The sequence below is a fragment of the Acomys russatus genome, chromosome 11 (genome assembly GCF_903995435.1).
Source record: "Acomys russatus chromosome 11, mAcoRus1.1, whole genome shotgun sequence".
NCBI classification, from domain to species: domain Eukaryota; kingdom Metazoa; phylum Chordata; class Mammalia; order Rodentia; family Muridae; genus Acomys; species Acomys russatus.
This window is the reverse complement of record NC_067147.1, coordinates 60,351,282-60,364,581: the sequence shown is the minus strand read 5'-3', so window position 1 is coordinate 60,364,581 and position 13,300 is coordinate 60,351,282. Positions and strand designations below refer to the sequence as shown.

The window sequence follows — 13,300 nt, the reverse complement described above, 5'->3', positions numbered from 1 at the left end:
GATCTCTGAATTCAAGGCCAGCCTGGTCTACAGAGCAAGTTCCAGGACAGTCAGGGCTACACAGAGAAACCCTGATTTGAAGGGAAAACAAACAAACAAGCAAAACCCTTAGTCAAGAACGTTCCTTTGATTTAGAACCTGTAGGTCATGACCACTCTGGGGGTCTCAACCTCGTTCCCAGGGGCTGCCTAAGACCATCAGAAAACACAGGTACACATTACAGCTCACAACAGTTAGGAAGTAGCAATCAACATACAACAGAACTTTATGGTTGGGGCCATGACATGAGGCGCTGTATTAAGGGGTCACAACACCGCAGCATCCGGAAGGCCGAGGACCGCTCACTGCTCTAGAGCCTTCAAGCTCAGCACACAGGGAGGGTGGCAGGAAGGGTCTGCGTCAAACGTAAATGTCCACAGTCCCCCGATTATGGGTGTAGGTCCTGCAGGCTCTTCACCCTCGAAGGAGCTGTGACAGCCACTTGAGGGCTGAGACAGCCAGCCTCAGAGTCAGTGTGCACTTTTCCCATGGTCGCCCAAAGCTGTCCACGTTCCCAGGTGTGAGGCATGTGCACCCTTCTGGAGAGCTACACTGAACAGCCAGAAGCAGCCACAGGCCAGAGGTTACTACCCAGCTCCTGATGTCCACCAGGGTGGGGCCTGGAGAGACTACAGTAAAGGAACGCTGGAGCACCTGAAGGCCCCAGCACAGCCCTTATTACCACCTACAGAGCAGCAGGCGACGGTCAGGGTTCCAGTGGAGGCCGCGAGCAGCAAGCCACAGGAGAGGCTGCGCCCCGCACTGCTCGGATCTAAGAGCTGAGAGGCAAAGACTGAGGTGGTGGGAGCAGGTGACAGGACTGGGGACATGAGGGTCGCCCCAGAGAGAACAGCCCTGGGCACACTCTGTTGAGGCGGAGGCCTGGTCCTGGTGATGGAGGCTGGGAGGTGTGGGGAAGCCTGAGACAAGAACAGGAAAGGGGTCCCAGGTGACGTCCCGGCGGACCAATCAGAAGTTAGGCTTGTGTTTCTTGAGCTCCACCATGAGGTGATGGATGTTGATGAGCTCCGCCCTGGCGGGGAGCGCCCGGAGCTGCGGCTGCGACAGCACGCGGTGGAAGCGATGGTAGAGCTGGATGAGCTGGGTCAGCGCCCCCTGCAGGGAGGACAGTGGGATCAGCCTGACAGGACCGGAGGCCTTCAGCAGTCTCAGGCACAGCTGACCCGCAGGGCAGTCGTGTGACACAGAGCCCAGAGCAAAGAGAAGGAAACAGCGGGCCAGCGGCTAGGACCAGAACCGGGGTCACCTGGATGATGCTGGTTCCGTTCCGGAAGTTGGTGAAGCTACGCATGACATCCTGACTCAGGGACTCCACTGATGCCTTCCAGGAACTGCCAAAGCCTCGGATCAGCTGGGTGACTCGGGCTGAGTGCCCCAGGAAAGGAGTGTCAGGCTGCAAGCAGGTCTGGTGACTGCGCAGTCACCCAGCGAGGCCTGCCCAGGGCACAGCCATGCTCACCACCACCAAGCCTGGCTTTGCTGGTATCTGCCAGCCATGTCCTGCCTGCTGCCACCTCCCCGTCAGCCACACACGCTCACTGCCCTTTTAACTCGCCTTCCCGCAGCCCCATGACAGCATCCTCATACCTTCTTCCCCCCGAAGTCGCTCAGCCTGTCCACGCTCAATCAAAACCTCAGCCTCCTTCACAAATGCCACCAGACCCCCGAAGGGGGGAGACAGCAACTCTTCAATGAATTCCTAGAGAGAAGTGTAAGCCGAACAGTCAGGAGTCCTGGGGACAAAGGACCCCCACTTGGACTGTGCCAACAATGTGGCAATGTGACTCTGTGGCAGTGACACCTCACAGAGCTGCCAGCCTCTGTGAGCCTTGCACTTGGTGGTGATCTCACAGGGTGCAGGGCATCCCCCACCCCAAGGACTTCCTCCAGAACCAGGAGCTGATGAGCTGGCTCATGGGGAAGCAGTGTTTGTCACTGGTCTCCAGAACACAAGGTAGATGTGAGAAAGGACCCCATTCCTAGACGTGGTGACCTCTGACCTCCATGAGCTTCACAACATGTGCCTGTGCAAGCTTACACACACACACACACATACACAGCAGTGGGCTGTGATGATGGCCCTGCACTGAGTTCACTCCAACAGCACTGTCCTCCTGCCACACCAGGCCCTACCTGTGTCCGAGCACTGAGCAGCTGCTGGAAACTCTCCACCTCTTTGCTGTCGTCAGCAGCCCGCTCCTAAGGAAGACGGGGAGTAAGGAAGTGGCAACAGCCTTCACGCCAGCACCCCTTCGCCCCAGGCTGCGGACGCTGCAGGACCGGGGCGGAGCCGTGGGAGCAGCCGCGTTACCATCAGCACACCCAGCATCATGTCATAGTTGTTGATCAGAAACACCAGCTGCTCCTTCCTGGAGAACTCCGCAGCCACGCGCAGCACAAAGTTCTCCACCTCCACCTGCAACGGCCAGCAGAGGCAGCAAGTGAGAACCTAGGCGACAGCCCCCATGCTGGCCCGCTCGCCCACCGCCCACCTGGAGCTGGCCCAGCTAGATCACAGCCCCCATGCTGGGAAGGCTGTCCCGCTAGCCCACCTGGAGCTGGCCCAGCAGCTGCAGCGTGCGCTCATTGGGGATGGTCTGGTTGATGCTGACGAGCGCAGAGGAGAACTCGGCATAGCGGCGTGTGATCTAGGAGCAAGGAGGGAAGGTCACAGGTCACAGCAGCCTGCCTGGCGGACACAGCCCCCTCAGAGCTGCCTCTGCAACTGCTGTCCCCTGTGCCACTTCAGCAGCGTCTGACCCTCCACTGAGTGTGACCACAAGACCCCCTTGTACCCTCACCCGTCCTCACATAGTGGGGCCGAGTGTCCAGTCCCCCGAGGCGCTGGGGGTCAGTGCTGCGGACACTCTGGACGTTCATCTCCAGGATCAGCTCAAAGCGAGGCCACAGCAAGGCAAGCACCTGCTCCCAGTACCTGCAGGTTAATCAGCGTCAGAGCTCAGCTGCCCAGGAGCACGCACTGTCAGGGGAGTGGTGAGCGGGTGTGCATGGCACCCCTGGGACACACAAATGGAGGGTAAAGGCTATCGGGCGAGGAAGAGCGCAGTGACCTGTCCAGAGCAGGGACATCCCTCTTTGCTGTGACGTTGCGGAAGCGGAGAACGATGTGGATACACAGAAAGACAGCAATGGCGTCGTAGCAGTCGGCCAGGTAGGACTCCAGGTGTTTCTGTGGCACAGTGACAAGCAGACAACTGAATGTCAGTTTGTCATTCGAGCACCTGTGGGCACATAGATGTACATTTCTTTGGGGACAAGGCACTGGCCAGGGAGACCACCTCCTTCCCTGTGCACAGGCACCTGGAGCGGGCCCTGGCCGCCTCACGAGCCACACTATGTAAGCTCCTCACAGAAGCGGACGGCGCCTGGGAGGGCGTCAAGGGGCAGGGTTAGAGGACACTCGTGTCCCAGGAGTTGCTGTCTGCTCTTGGGAAAGCAGAGGAAGCCCAGGGCCACGGTCTGAGCGTGTCCTAGGGGCCATGCTGCGAGTTACAGACTTAGACGCTTTTGGTACCGTCACTTGGGAGCCCACCGGCTGCTGCTGAGTCTGAGGACACGGGGAAAAGCGGACTTCCAAAGCTTACCAGCATCATGGTGAGTGTGCGGCCCATGACAGCATGGAACAGGTCATGTGCAGCTGGGCCAGACACGACAAAAAATTCACAGATGAAAAGATATTCTCGGCAGGAATTGTCGAGGAGGGCATAGTGCTGGCTGCGGAAGAGAGCTTCAAACGGGTACTGCAGGGACAGGGACAGAGGGATGGCATCCAGCACTGACCCATGCTCATGGAGACTCAGCACATCTGGGCAATGAGAGCTCACAAGACCCCACACCCAACCTCCAGGTAGGGAGGGACACCCTGAACGGGCACTGAGGAGGGGGACAGAGGACACAAGCCCTCCCCACCGGCTGCCGCCGCCGCCGCCCACATCCACTTCAACTGCCGCCTCAGGACAGTCTCCATAGCCAGTCCCCCTCTGCGTGCCTCTAAGTCCATGGCTCCCAGCCCTCCCACATCTCAGCAGGCTGAGGGATCCCCAAAGTCCACGCTGACACCTTAGAGGATTGATCCCTGGCCACAGAGGGGTAGCCTCGTCATACCCTCTGCTCTCCACGCTGGGCGGTGTGGGGCACCAGGATGGGGGCTTCAAGTTCAGAGGGGGAGATGACAGCACCACGGGCGCCCAGGGTGAAGACGGTGTTCCTGCTTCGGAGGGACGGCTTCGAGAAGAATCGTGCACAGCATTGGAGTCAGGGAAAACAATGGAGCTGACCACCCAGACCCAGGCAGCCACAACCTGAGGATCGCAGGACGCTAAACAGGCACCCCCGTCCAGAGCACAGCCTCGCTTCACCCCTAAACAGGCACCCCCGTCCAGAGCACAGCCTCGCTTCACCCCTAAACAGGCACCCCCGTCCAGAGCACAGCCTCCCTTCACCCCTAAACAAGGCACCCCCGTCCAGAGCACAGCCTCGCTTCACCCCTAAACAGGCACCCCCCGTCCAGAGCACAGCCTCGCTTCACCCCTAAACAGGCACCCCCGTCCAGAGCACAGCCTCGCTTCACCCCACACCTGTAACGGGTGTCAAGCTCTTACAAAGCCTCTGAAATCCATGTGAGAACCAGCCAGAAGGCTGTGCGCCTCTTGAGAGGATGCTCCCGCTTTTACATGCTCAAAGGCGCTGCACCACAGAAACAGTAAGAAACACAGCCCTGCGGGCCGGAAGCAGACGCCCCCGCCACTAGCCTGGCGCAAGGCTCTCTCTCCAGGATATCTTTCTTTGCTGTGTCTTCCACACCCATTAGATCATCTTTCTCAGCAACTTCCTCGTACTGGAGAAAAAGAACAGAGCGCTGAACCCTGGCCCCCACTGTCAGCAGGCAGGGGCTCCGCGCGGCCCGCGCTCCGCGCCCAGCTCACCTGCACCTTCATGAGCCGCCCCACGTAGGAACGGAAGTAGGACAGGTAGATCTTGCTCAGCGTCTCTACGTACTCATCCCTGATCTCCTTGGCTGTAGCTCGCTCGTTGCCCAGCAGGAACTGATAGAAAAATCTGGAAGGCCCAGGGCCGAGTCAGGCACCTGGACACCCACGCTGCCTGGTGAGCAGCTGGCGGGCCACCCTGAGCCCGTGCTGGGTGCCCACCTGTACTTCAGCAGCGCCGTCTGCGGGATCTGATAGTTGGTCATCGGCTTCCGGAACGAGTAGATCTTCTGGAGGATGAACTCGCGGATCTTCGTCACTGCCTAGACGTGAGGAAGAACAGCCATGACGCCGCGGCCCTTACTGCGTGCAAGGGAGGAAGGGAGACGACAGATGTGAAGGGAAGAACAGGTTTTCAGTTGCGCTTTGGTTTGCTGCTTTAGTTACTGACACAGGATCTGCGAGCCCTGGCTGGCCTGGAACTCTCTACGTAGACAGGGGGCCTGGGACTCACAGCGGTCGGCCTGCCTCCGCCTCCTGCGCACTGGGGCTAAAATCTGCACCGCCATGCCTGGCCTTATTTTTTTCGGTTGCTTCTTTTTCTTGTTTTAGATACAGAGTGCTGTATGCGTGTGCCCGCCTTCCCTTCCCTTACACAGGGCTGTGGCGTCCGCTCTGCTCTGATCTTACTCCCTTTGCTGCAGAGTGAGCCCCGCCGCGGGGTCTCGCGCAGCCCAGGCTGGGCCCAAACTTCTCATCTTCCCTCTCCCCACAGACAGGGGCTGTCACGCCAGCACAGGCAGTGCCGGGGCTTCCTGCATGCTAAGCAAGCACTCCACCGCCTGGGCCTCGGCTCTGCCCTCTTTAGACTTTCGGGGGCGCTAGACGGGCTGCTGCACACAGGGAAACACTGCGAGGTCCTTGGGAAGCTGGTGCTAAGCGGTCACTCCGCACCTTGACCCGGAGGCGGTCGAGCACACCCCTGACGTCAGCGCATGCAGCCGTGCCTCTCGCCTCCTGCTCTCTGACGGCGGCTGCCTTGGCATCCAGCTCCTGCAGCTGCTCCAGGAACCTGGGCTCTGTCACTGGAGCTTCCAGAATTGCTCTGAGGAGCAAGGGATGATGGGAGTGAGGAGCAAGGGATGATGGGAGTGAGGAGCAAGGGAGACTCAACAGCCCTGAAACAGACCCAAACCATACCCCTCCCACCTCGCCAGTCAGTTCTACCTTCCACCATGGTCTCTGATACAGCCCAAGTTTTCAGCCCCTGAGCCGCACCTCCCCACGTCACCTCCCCACGTCACCTCGGATCACTGCTAACCTATGTCCTACCTATGGTGGCTAACGTAGGGTGAGTAGTTATTAACCCACCCATTAGTTTCTATAATGTACTTAGTGTTTTGGTTTTTTTTTTCCCCTACAGCCCAGGCTGGTCTACTTGCAGCAATCCTCCTGTCTCACCCTCCCAAACATGTACTTACAGGCATGAGCCAGCACACCTGGTTTCTAGATGGTAGTTGACAAGCTCAGCCTAGAGGCCTCTGTTGTAACCACCTGCTCTGGACATTATGACCCTTCCAAGCAGTGACTCACGTGACCAGGGCAGAGGGCACCACCAGCCCATCTACAAGTTCCCCAAGTTTCCCCCGAACGGCTTGTCGGTTGCGAAGCCGGATGTTCATGGCTCCCGACTGCTCCTGCAGGGTCCGGATCTCAGAGCTGATGGAGCTGAGGTCGCTCTGAAAAGCTCCAAGCATCTGCTCCATGCGCTGTGGGGAGGGCAGACAGCACTGTGGGCATGCCACGGGGTTGGCGGACAAGCGTGCTACCCACGTCTCTGCGTGAATACCCATGCAGCGCAGGAGGGCGGGAGATCTTCACTTATCCAAGGGCACAAAAAGTACCAACAAAAAAAAAAAAAAGAAAGAAAACGCAGGAGCAGAGGGCCTGTCGGGTTTTGAGCCCCCAGTGAGGGCCACTGACCTCCAGGACAGCATCGCAGGCTGTGATCTGATTGTGCAGAGATGCTATGTTTTCACTCTCTTGAATGTCTGACCCACAAAAGTCAAGGGTTTCACCGTGAACAGAGTTCGTTAGACCTGCAGGGCCTCCCTGCAAGCTCTTGAGTAACAGAGACCTTAGATGCCACCCTGTAGTGAGAAGTTTGGAATTTTGTTTTCTTTTTAAAAACACAAGAAATAGGGCTGGAGAGACAGCCCAGCAGTTAAGAGCCTGGCTGCTCTTCCAGAGGACCCGGGTTCAATTCCCAGCATCTACATGGTGCTCACAATTGTCTGTAACTCCAGCTCCAGGGAATCCAACACCATCACACAGACGCACATACAGGCAAAACATAGATGCACATGAAATAAATCTTAAAAAAAAAAAAACAAGCACAGAAATATTTTGGAAAAAAAAAAAAAAAAACCCCACAGAAATAGTCTAAGAATATGTTTTCGATTTAGTCCTGGGAGTGGGGACATGGGCGGCTTCACGGCAGCTGCCTATGGTTTGCCTCGTGCTCTAGCCCGGACATTATTTTGTCAGCTGCAGATAGTTTCTGTGATTGTGTGACATTTGGAATGCTAAGGCCCCAGAGGTGGGGTCGGTTGATGTTAAGTAGTCATGAGCAAAGAAGAAACAAGACATTAGATAGCCTGACGTCAAAGATCAAATGTACACCAAGGAGCTCAAAGCCCCCGGTCAGCAGGAAGTAGTCTAACGCCTCGCCCTTTCTGACACTAGCTTTATTCAGGGATCTCTTTTCTTTTCTTTCTATCCTTTTTTCTCTCATACCTAGTGTTTGGGGGTTGAAAGGGTGGAGGTAGGTGGAAGAAAGGAGAACCCACAAGGTGGCAAACGCCAGTCACACAACGGCCATGGAGGCTACCTGCATCACACCTCCCACCCCGGCCGTGCTCTCTTTCTTTGCCCTCTGCTGGAGGATACAGTCGCGGATCGACTTCTGCTCAATCTGCTGCAGCTCCAGCTCCACCTGCTTGGAGTAGTGTCGAAGATCCACACCCTGGGGGCGTGGGGGGCAATGACAAGTCAGGAAGAAGCCACAGGAAAAGGACACCAGAGCCGACTCACAGACAGGCTACGAGGGACACATCAAGGTGACAAAAGACGGCTGAGGCAAGGTGGCGGGGGAGCAGCGAGAGCCTTACCGTTTTGAGAGCTTCCTTCACCAGCTCGTCCTCCAGATTCGCCTGGATGTGAACTGGGGACAGAGGGTTGCCACTGGGGCCAGCGCCACGCCCCCCTCCGCCCACACCACTCCCCTCCCTCCAGCCCCACCCTCAGCTATAGGGGCGGTCGCTCTGCAGTTTGACTTTCTGCTGTTTCAGTTCCTTACAGTCCAATCAATCGCTGAACAAAAATACTAAATGGAAGATTCCAAAATGTGACTTGTAAGCTCTGAAATGCGCGGTGTTCTGAGAAGCTGAAAGACCTCTGACCGGGCCTTGGACCTCAATCATCTTCGCCGGGTGAATCTGTGATGTGGTTGGAATCTGCCTGTCAATCACTCACTCACTAGCTGTCTTAGTTGGCACTCTGGCTGTCTGCACACTTATGTTCAAGCAAGCTTTATTTTTACTGTATTTTAGTAATATTCCCAAAGAGCAAAAAGTGATGCAGCAACTTCACTGTAATTATTCTACTCTTACTGTTCATTTCTTATTGAGCCTAAATTTGAAATTAAATCTTCTCAAGTCATAGGTTAAACTGTAAATGTAATTTTTTAAATGCAGGGGTTGGCCTGAGAGGGGGACATATATTCCTAAAGGATTAAGGGGGCTACTTTGCGCCCACCCCATGCCATCACTTACTATCCACTTCATCCAGGATGAATTCATCAGAGGTGATATCCAACTCCCCAAGTTGCAGGGGCTCCTGGAGTCCAGAGCCAGCCCCCTGCAGAGGGACAGAGTAATGGATGTGGGACACAGAAAGATACGCTGGAAACAAAATACAATCCGATATCCTTAATCCTGCGGGGGGGGGGGGCATAGTAAGCGGGTCAGAGATTCTGATGCACTCAAATCTAATTTTTGGGCTACTGAGTAGAAAACACGTCACGGTATCAGACAATTCGTGGAGTCGGGGGAGGTATCCAAACGCCTTTGAAGTTAAGACCCCCCCCCCCGGGAGTTTCAGATGCTGAAATTGTCAGCCCACACAGTGTTTACCTGTGTGTTGGGTGCACGTTTACTCACATTCATTCGGCTAATCCTAACGACGACCTACAAGACAGGTCCTAATAATACCTCTACTTTATAGGTGTGGGAAGCGACGGCACTGAAAATGTAACAAACATCTCGTACAAGTGGTGGGGCTGAAAGTGGGAATCGGGTTCCAGAGGCCACGTTCTTAAACTTTTACCCTATATTCTCTTTTCTACTAAGAATTTTTTCCCCCTCTAGCGTGGACATAGTGTCCCTGGCACCCGAGTTTCAGCCATTCTGGTATCTCCGAAGGCTCGGTCACCACCCCCGGTAGCAGGAGGGCTCCAGCCCTTGCGTCTGAACCCAGCCTACGCCTTCCTGAGAAGAGGGACGACCTGACGTCACTCCGGAGGACAAACAGCCCCGTGCTCTCACCAGCGGACCCTCTTCCTCCTCCATATCTGAAGCCCCAGCCCGCAACACCAGCTCCCGGGCAGCAGCCGCCATGGTCGCAGCGGCTGCCATTCCCCCGCGCCTCACTTCCGGCAGCTGTCAGTCTCAGAGAGTCCGTTTCCCGAAGCAAAGCCAAAAGTCCTAGAATATCTTGTATGAAGCAAAAAAAAAAAAAAAAGTTCCCAGATATCTGAGCTAAAGTGATCGGCTCCAGTCCCCCCCGTCAAGCTTTGGTCACTGCGGTCCAGTGCAAACCGGGAAGGCGGACGTCTCGAACGCAATCCTGCTCCGGAACCTTCGCTGCTCGCCCGCACAGGTACTTTACGACGGCAAAGACAACCGAACCGGAAGTTATGACCCCCCCCCCCACCCCATTCCAAACTGTCCCAGTTCAACTGCTCGCTAACTGGGTGGGCGGGGGGCGGGGAGAGAAAAAAAAGTTCCCGGAAGCACTCCTCCTGGCTAGCCCCGCCTCTTCCTCCCGGAGGCTATATAAGCACCATACGTCACTTCCGCTCTCTCTTCCACAGGAGGCCTCCACGCCGCCGCTTGTGCCGCCGCCATGGTAAGCGCGGAGTCCGCGCCGCGATCCGGCGACATCGGAGCGGGGCCGGGGGCGGTTTCCGTGAGGGCGCGGAGCATGCCGCGTCCCAGGGCCTGCTGCTCGCCATGACGCGACGGGGCGCGGCCCGGGAGGGGGCGTCCTAGGGCGTGAGGTTCCGGGGAGCACGGGCGGAGGAAGGGGTCACCCCCGGCGCACACCGGAGTTGCCCGGAGCCCGGCTACGGCGACCTCCCGCCCGCCCGTCAGGGTGTCAGGGCCGCGGCGGTTTCCCGCGCTTGGGCATGCGGCGGGGAGCTCGGCAGAGCAGGGGCCTCCGTGCTCCCGGGTCGTCCTCCCCAGCCGCCTTTCCCGCCTGGTCTGATCGCTCCCTTGCTCTTCAGTCTCTAGTGATCCCCGAGAAGTTCCAGCACATTCTGCGAGTACTCAACACCAACATCGATGGGCGGCGGAAAATAGCCTTTGCCATCACTGCCATTAAGGTGAGTGTGGCCACGGGAGGTCTAAGGTTAGACCAGACCATCCCGCCCCCTGGAGAAGCGAGGCGTGGCCGGCTGTGAGGTCCGCCCCGCGGTGCTCCCTGCGGCCGGCGACCCTTCGGCGGCCATTTGCCCACGTTGGTAATCTGGGGGGGGGGGGGGCTAGACCTGTGTTTGTTGGGTTCTGTTTTCTTCAAGACAGGGTCTCTCTGTGTAGCCCTGAGGGTCCTGGACTTGCTCTGTAGACCAGGCTGGCCTCGAACTCACAGAGATCCACCTGCCTCTGCCTCCCGAGTGCTGGGGTTAAAGGCGTGCGCCACCGCCTTTGGTTTTAGTGCTTGCCATATTTCTTATTTTAATGAAATGTGCCCTTTGGGAAGCAGAATGGCGGTGGCTGGGGGCTGCTACGTGTGGCAACTCGAACTTGGGCTTCTTGCTGGAGTTCTCTGGGATAATACAGGCCGCTTACAACCCAGGTGTGTTGAGGCTCTTGGGAGCTGTGCCGGTGTCTGGAGAGCCTGGGTACCGTGGGATAAGAAATAAAGCCCTCCGTATTCTGGGGGTGGGGCTGGCGGGAAGGGTGAAGGGCAGTGGCGGTTCTGTGCCGTGGCGCCTTGCTTTTCGGTATCCTTCAGTGCTGCTGCTTCTTAGTTGGTGTTTGACTGGAATCATGGGGGGTGTGGACAGACCTGCCTGGAAAGTGCTGGCCGCCAATGCTTACTGGAATGAGAAAGGCACGGGCCGCATGGTTTATTGAGCTGGCTCTCACTATGCAGCCTAGGCTAGCCTTGAACCTGCATCAGACACACACCTTCAGTGCTCACAGCCTTGACAGCGGGACCATCTCACAAGGAAAATAAATACAGGGCTCTGTAATGGCGACATGGTGGTTGTATTAGGTTCTGAGCACTGAGGCTGGAGCCAGGTCCTGGAAAAGCCATTTCTCCGGCTCCTAGAATTTTCAATTAATTCTGGAAGTTGGGGGCAGAGTGACACCCACTCTTGGCTTAAAACCCCTAGCTCCTAAACACTTGGCTTTGCTTGCCTTGTAAAGCATTGGTAGGTGACTGTATGTTCCTGGCCTGCGGGTGTGAGGTCACTTTGAGATGTGGGGACAGTGTGTCCTCTGCACTGTTGCTGTCTCCTCTGCTGACTCTGCGTTCTGTGGGTGGCTAGGTGAGCTGCTTGTGCCCTGTGCTGGACCCTCATCTTAACCCTGAAGCACAGGAAGCTCCGGGTTGTGAGCTGTTGTTGCGGGGGAAAAAAACCTTAGGCCAAAGCTGAGCACCTGGGCTCTGGGGGAGGGCGCTGCTCTGCGGCCTTGAGCCTGTTGCTGGCCAGTGTCTGAGGTGTTCCCTTCTGACAAACAGCCAGGCTGTCTGCTGGGGTGATTACAGGGCACGGGATTCCCTATGGGCCCTACTGCTGTGGGGATCTCTCCTAGGTAACTCAGGCTGTCCACAAACAACCATCCTGTCTGGTCCTGTCCTGAGTCAGGGACAACGGAGAGTGCAACCAGCCTGCCCCTACCAGTAATGGAGTAATGAGAGAGCAAAACGCTAAGTCTAAACCTAATGTCAAACTTGTCACCCCAGGGTGTGGGGCGGAGATATGCTCATGTGGTGTTGAGGAAAGCAGACATTGACCTCACCAAGAGGGCTGGAGAACTCACGGAGGATGAGGTGGAGCGAGTGATCACAATCATGCAGAACCCTCGCCAGTACAAGATCCCAGACTGGTTCCTGAACAGACAGAAGGACGTGAAGGACGGAAAGTACAGCCAGGTGAGTGTGGGTGGGTGGGTGCGGCCTGCACAGGGGCGTCCTTTAAGGCTGGACACGGGGTCAGGAGGTAGAGCTGGTGTCCCTGTCTCCAAATCCAGGTCCTGGCCAACGGTCTGGACAACAAGTTGCGTGAGGACCTGGAGCGACTGAAGAAGATCAGAGCCCACAGGGGTCTGCGCCACTTCTGGGGCCTTCGTGTCCGCGGTCAGCACACCAAGACCACTGGCCGCCGTGGCCGCACTGTGGGTGTGTCCAAGAAGAAATAAGTCTCTGGGCCTTCACTGTTAATAAAGATTTATATACCTGACCTGGTCTGTGTTGTGTGTCTTCCTTCTGGCGGGCTCCGTCCCCGGGTGCTGAGACGTCCCACCGCCCTGTGTGTGAGCCCTTCAACCCTGCTGGTACTAACACCTCCTTTTCTGTCTGCTGTTAGGTCACCAGACAAAAACGATCTTGTTCTTTTTCAGTATTCAAGACATAGTTTCTCTGTAGCTAGCCTTGGCTGTCCTGGACTCCCTTTATTACCATGCTGGTCTCAACTCTCACACTTTTCCTCTTTTTTTTTTTTTTTTTGAGACAAGGCTAATTCTGGCCCAGGCTATCTTGAGGCCCACTATGCTGGCTGAGCTAGTCTGGAACTCGATTATCTTTGAGACAGGGTTTCTCTCCATAAACTCAGATCCACCTTCCTCTGCTGGGATTAAAGGAGTGTGTTCACCACCACGCCCAACTTTAAAAATGGTCTGTCACTCACCACCAAGTGGTGACCTGCACCTCTGCACCTGGGCGGGAACAGCGAGCACTATTTTCCAGTGTGGGGTGGGGCCCCCAGGGAGCCCGGGCAG

General features: G+C 56.7%; 2 protein-coding genes across 2 annotated transcripts; one reads left to right on the top strand and one right to left on the bottom strand.

The window, feature by feature from the left end:
• Nucleotides 1-987: 987 nt before the first annotated feature.
• Nucleotides 988-9,786, bottom strand: Vps52 (VPS52 subunit of GARP complex). The gene is made up of 20 exons (XM_051153509.1): nucleotides 9,614-9,786; nucleotides 8,843-8,927; nucleotides 8,180-8,232; nucleotides 7,959-8,034; nucleotides 6,993-7,060; nucleotides 6,603-6,778; nucleotides 5,964-6,114; nucleotides 5,232-5,332; nucleotides 5,007-5,139; nucleotides 4,861-4,918; nucleotides 4,186-4,319; nucleotides 3,666-3,821; nucleotides 3,132-3,250; nucleotides 2,872-2,995; nucleotides 2,613-2,708; nucleotides 2,372-2,476; nucleotides 2,194-2,259; nucleotides 1,648-1,759; nucleotides 1,307-1,425; nucleotides 988-1,155 (listed from the first exon to the last, which is right to left on the bottom strand). The coding sequence occupies exons 1-20, from the start codon at nucleotides 9,701-9,703 to the stop codon at nucleotides 1,009-1,011; spliced, it is 2,169 nt and encodes a 722-aa protein (XP_051009466.1). The 5' UTR covers nucleotides 9,704-9,786; the 3' UTR covers nucleotides 988-1,008.
• A 748-nt stretch (nucleotides 9,787-10,534) lies between these two features.
• On the top strand, nucleotides 10,535-12,762 carry Rps18 (ribosomal protein S18). Its single transcript, XM_051152629.1, has 3 exons — nucleotides 10,535-10,674; nucleotides 12,267-12,455; nucleotides 12,554-12,762. The coding sequence occupies exons 2-3, from the start codon at nucleotides 12,375-12,377 to the stop codon at nucleotides 12,719-12,721; spliced, it is 249 nt and encodes an 82-aa protein (XP_051008586.1). The 5' UTR covers nucleotides 10,535-10,674; nucleotides 12,267-12,374; the 3' UTR covers nucleotides 12,722-12,762.
• Nucleotides 12,763-13,300: the final 538 nt, after the last annotated feature.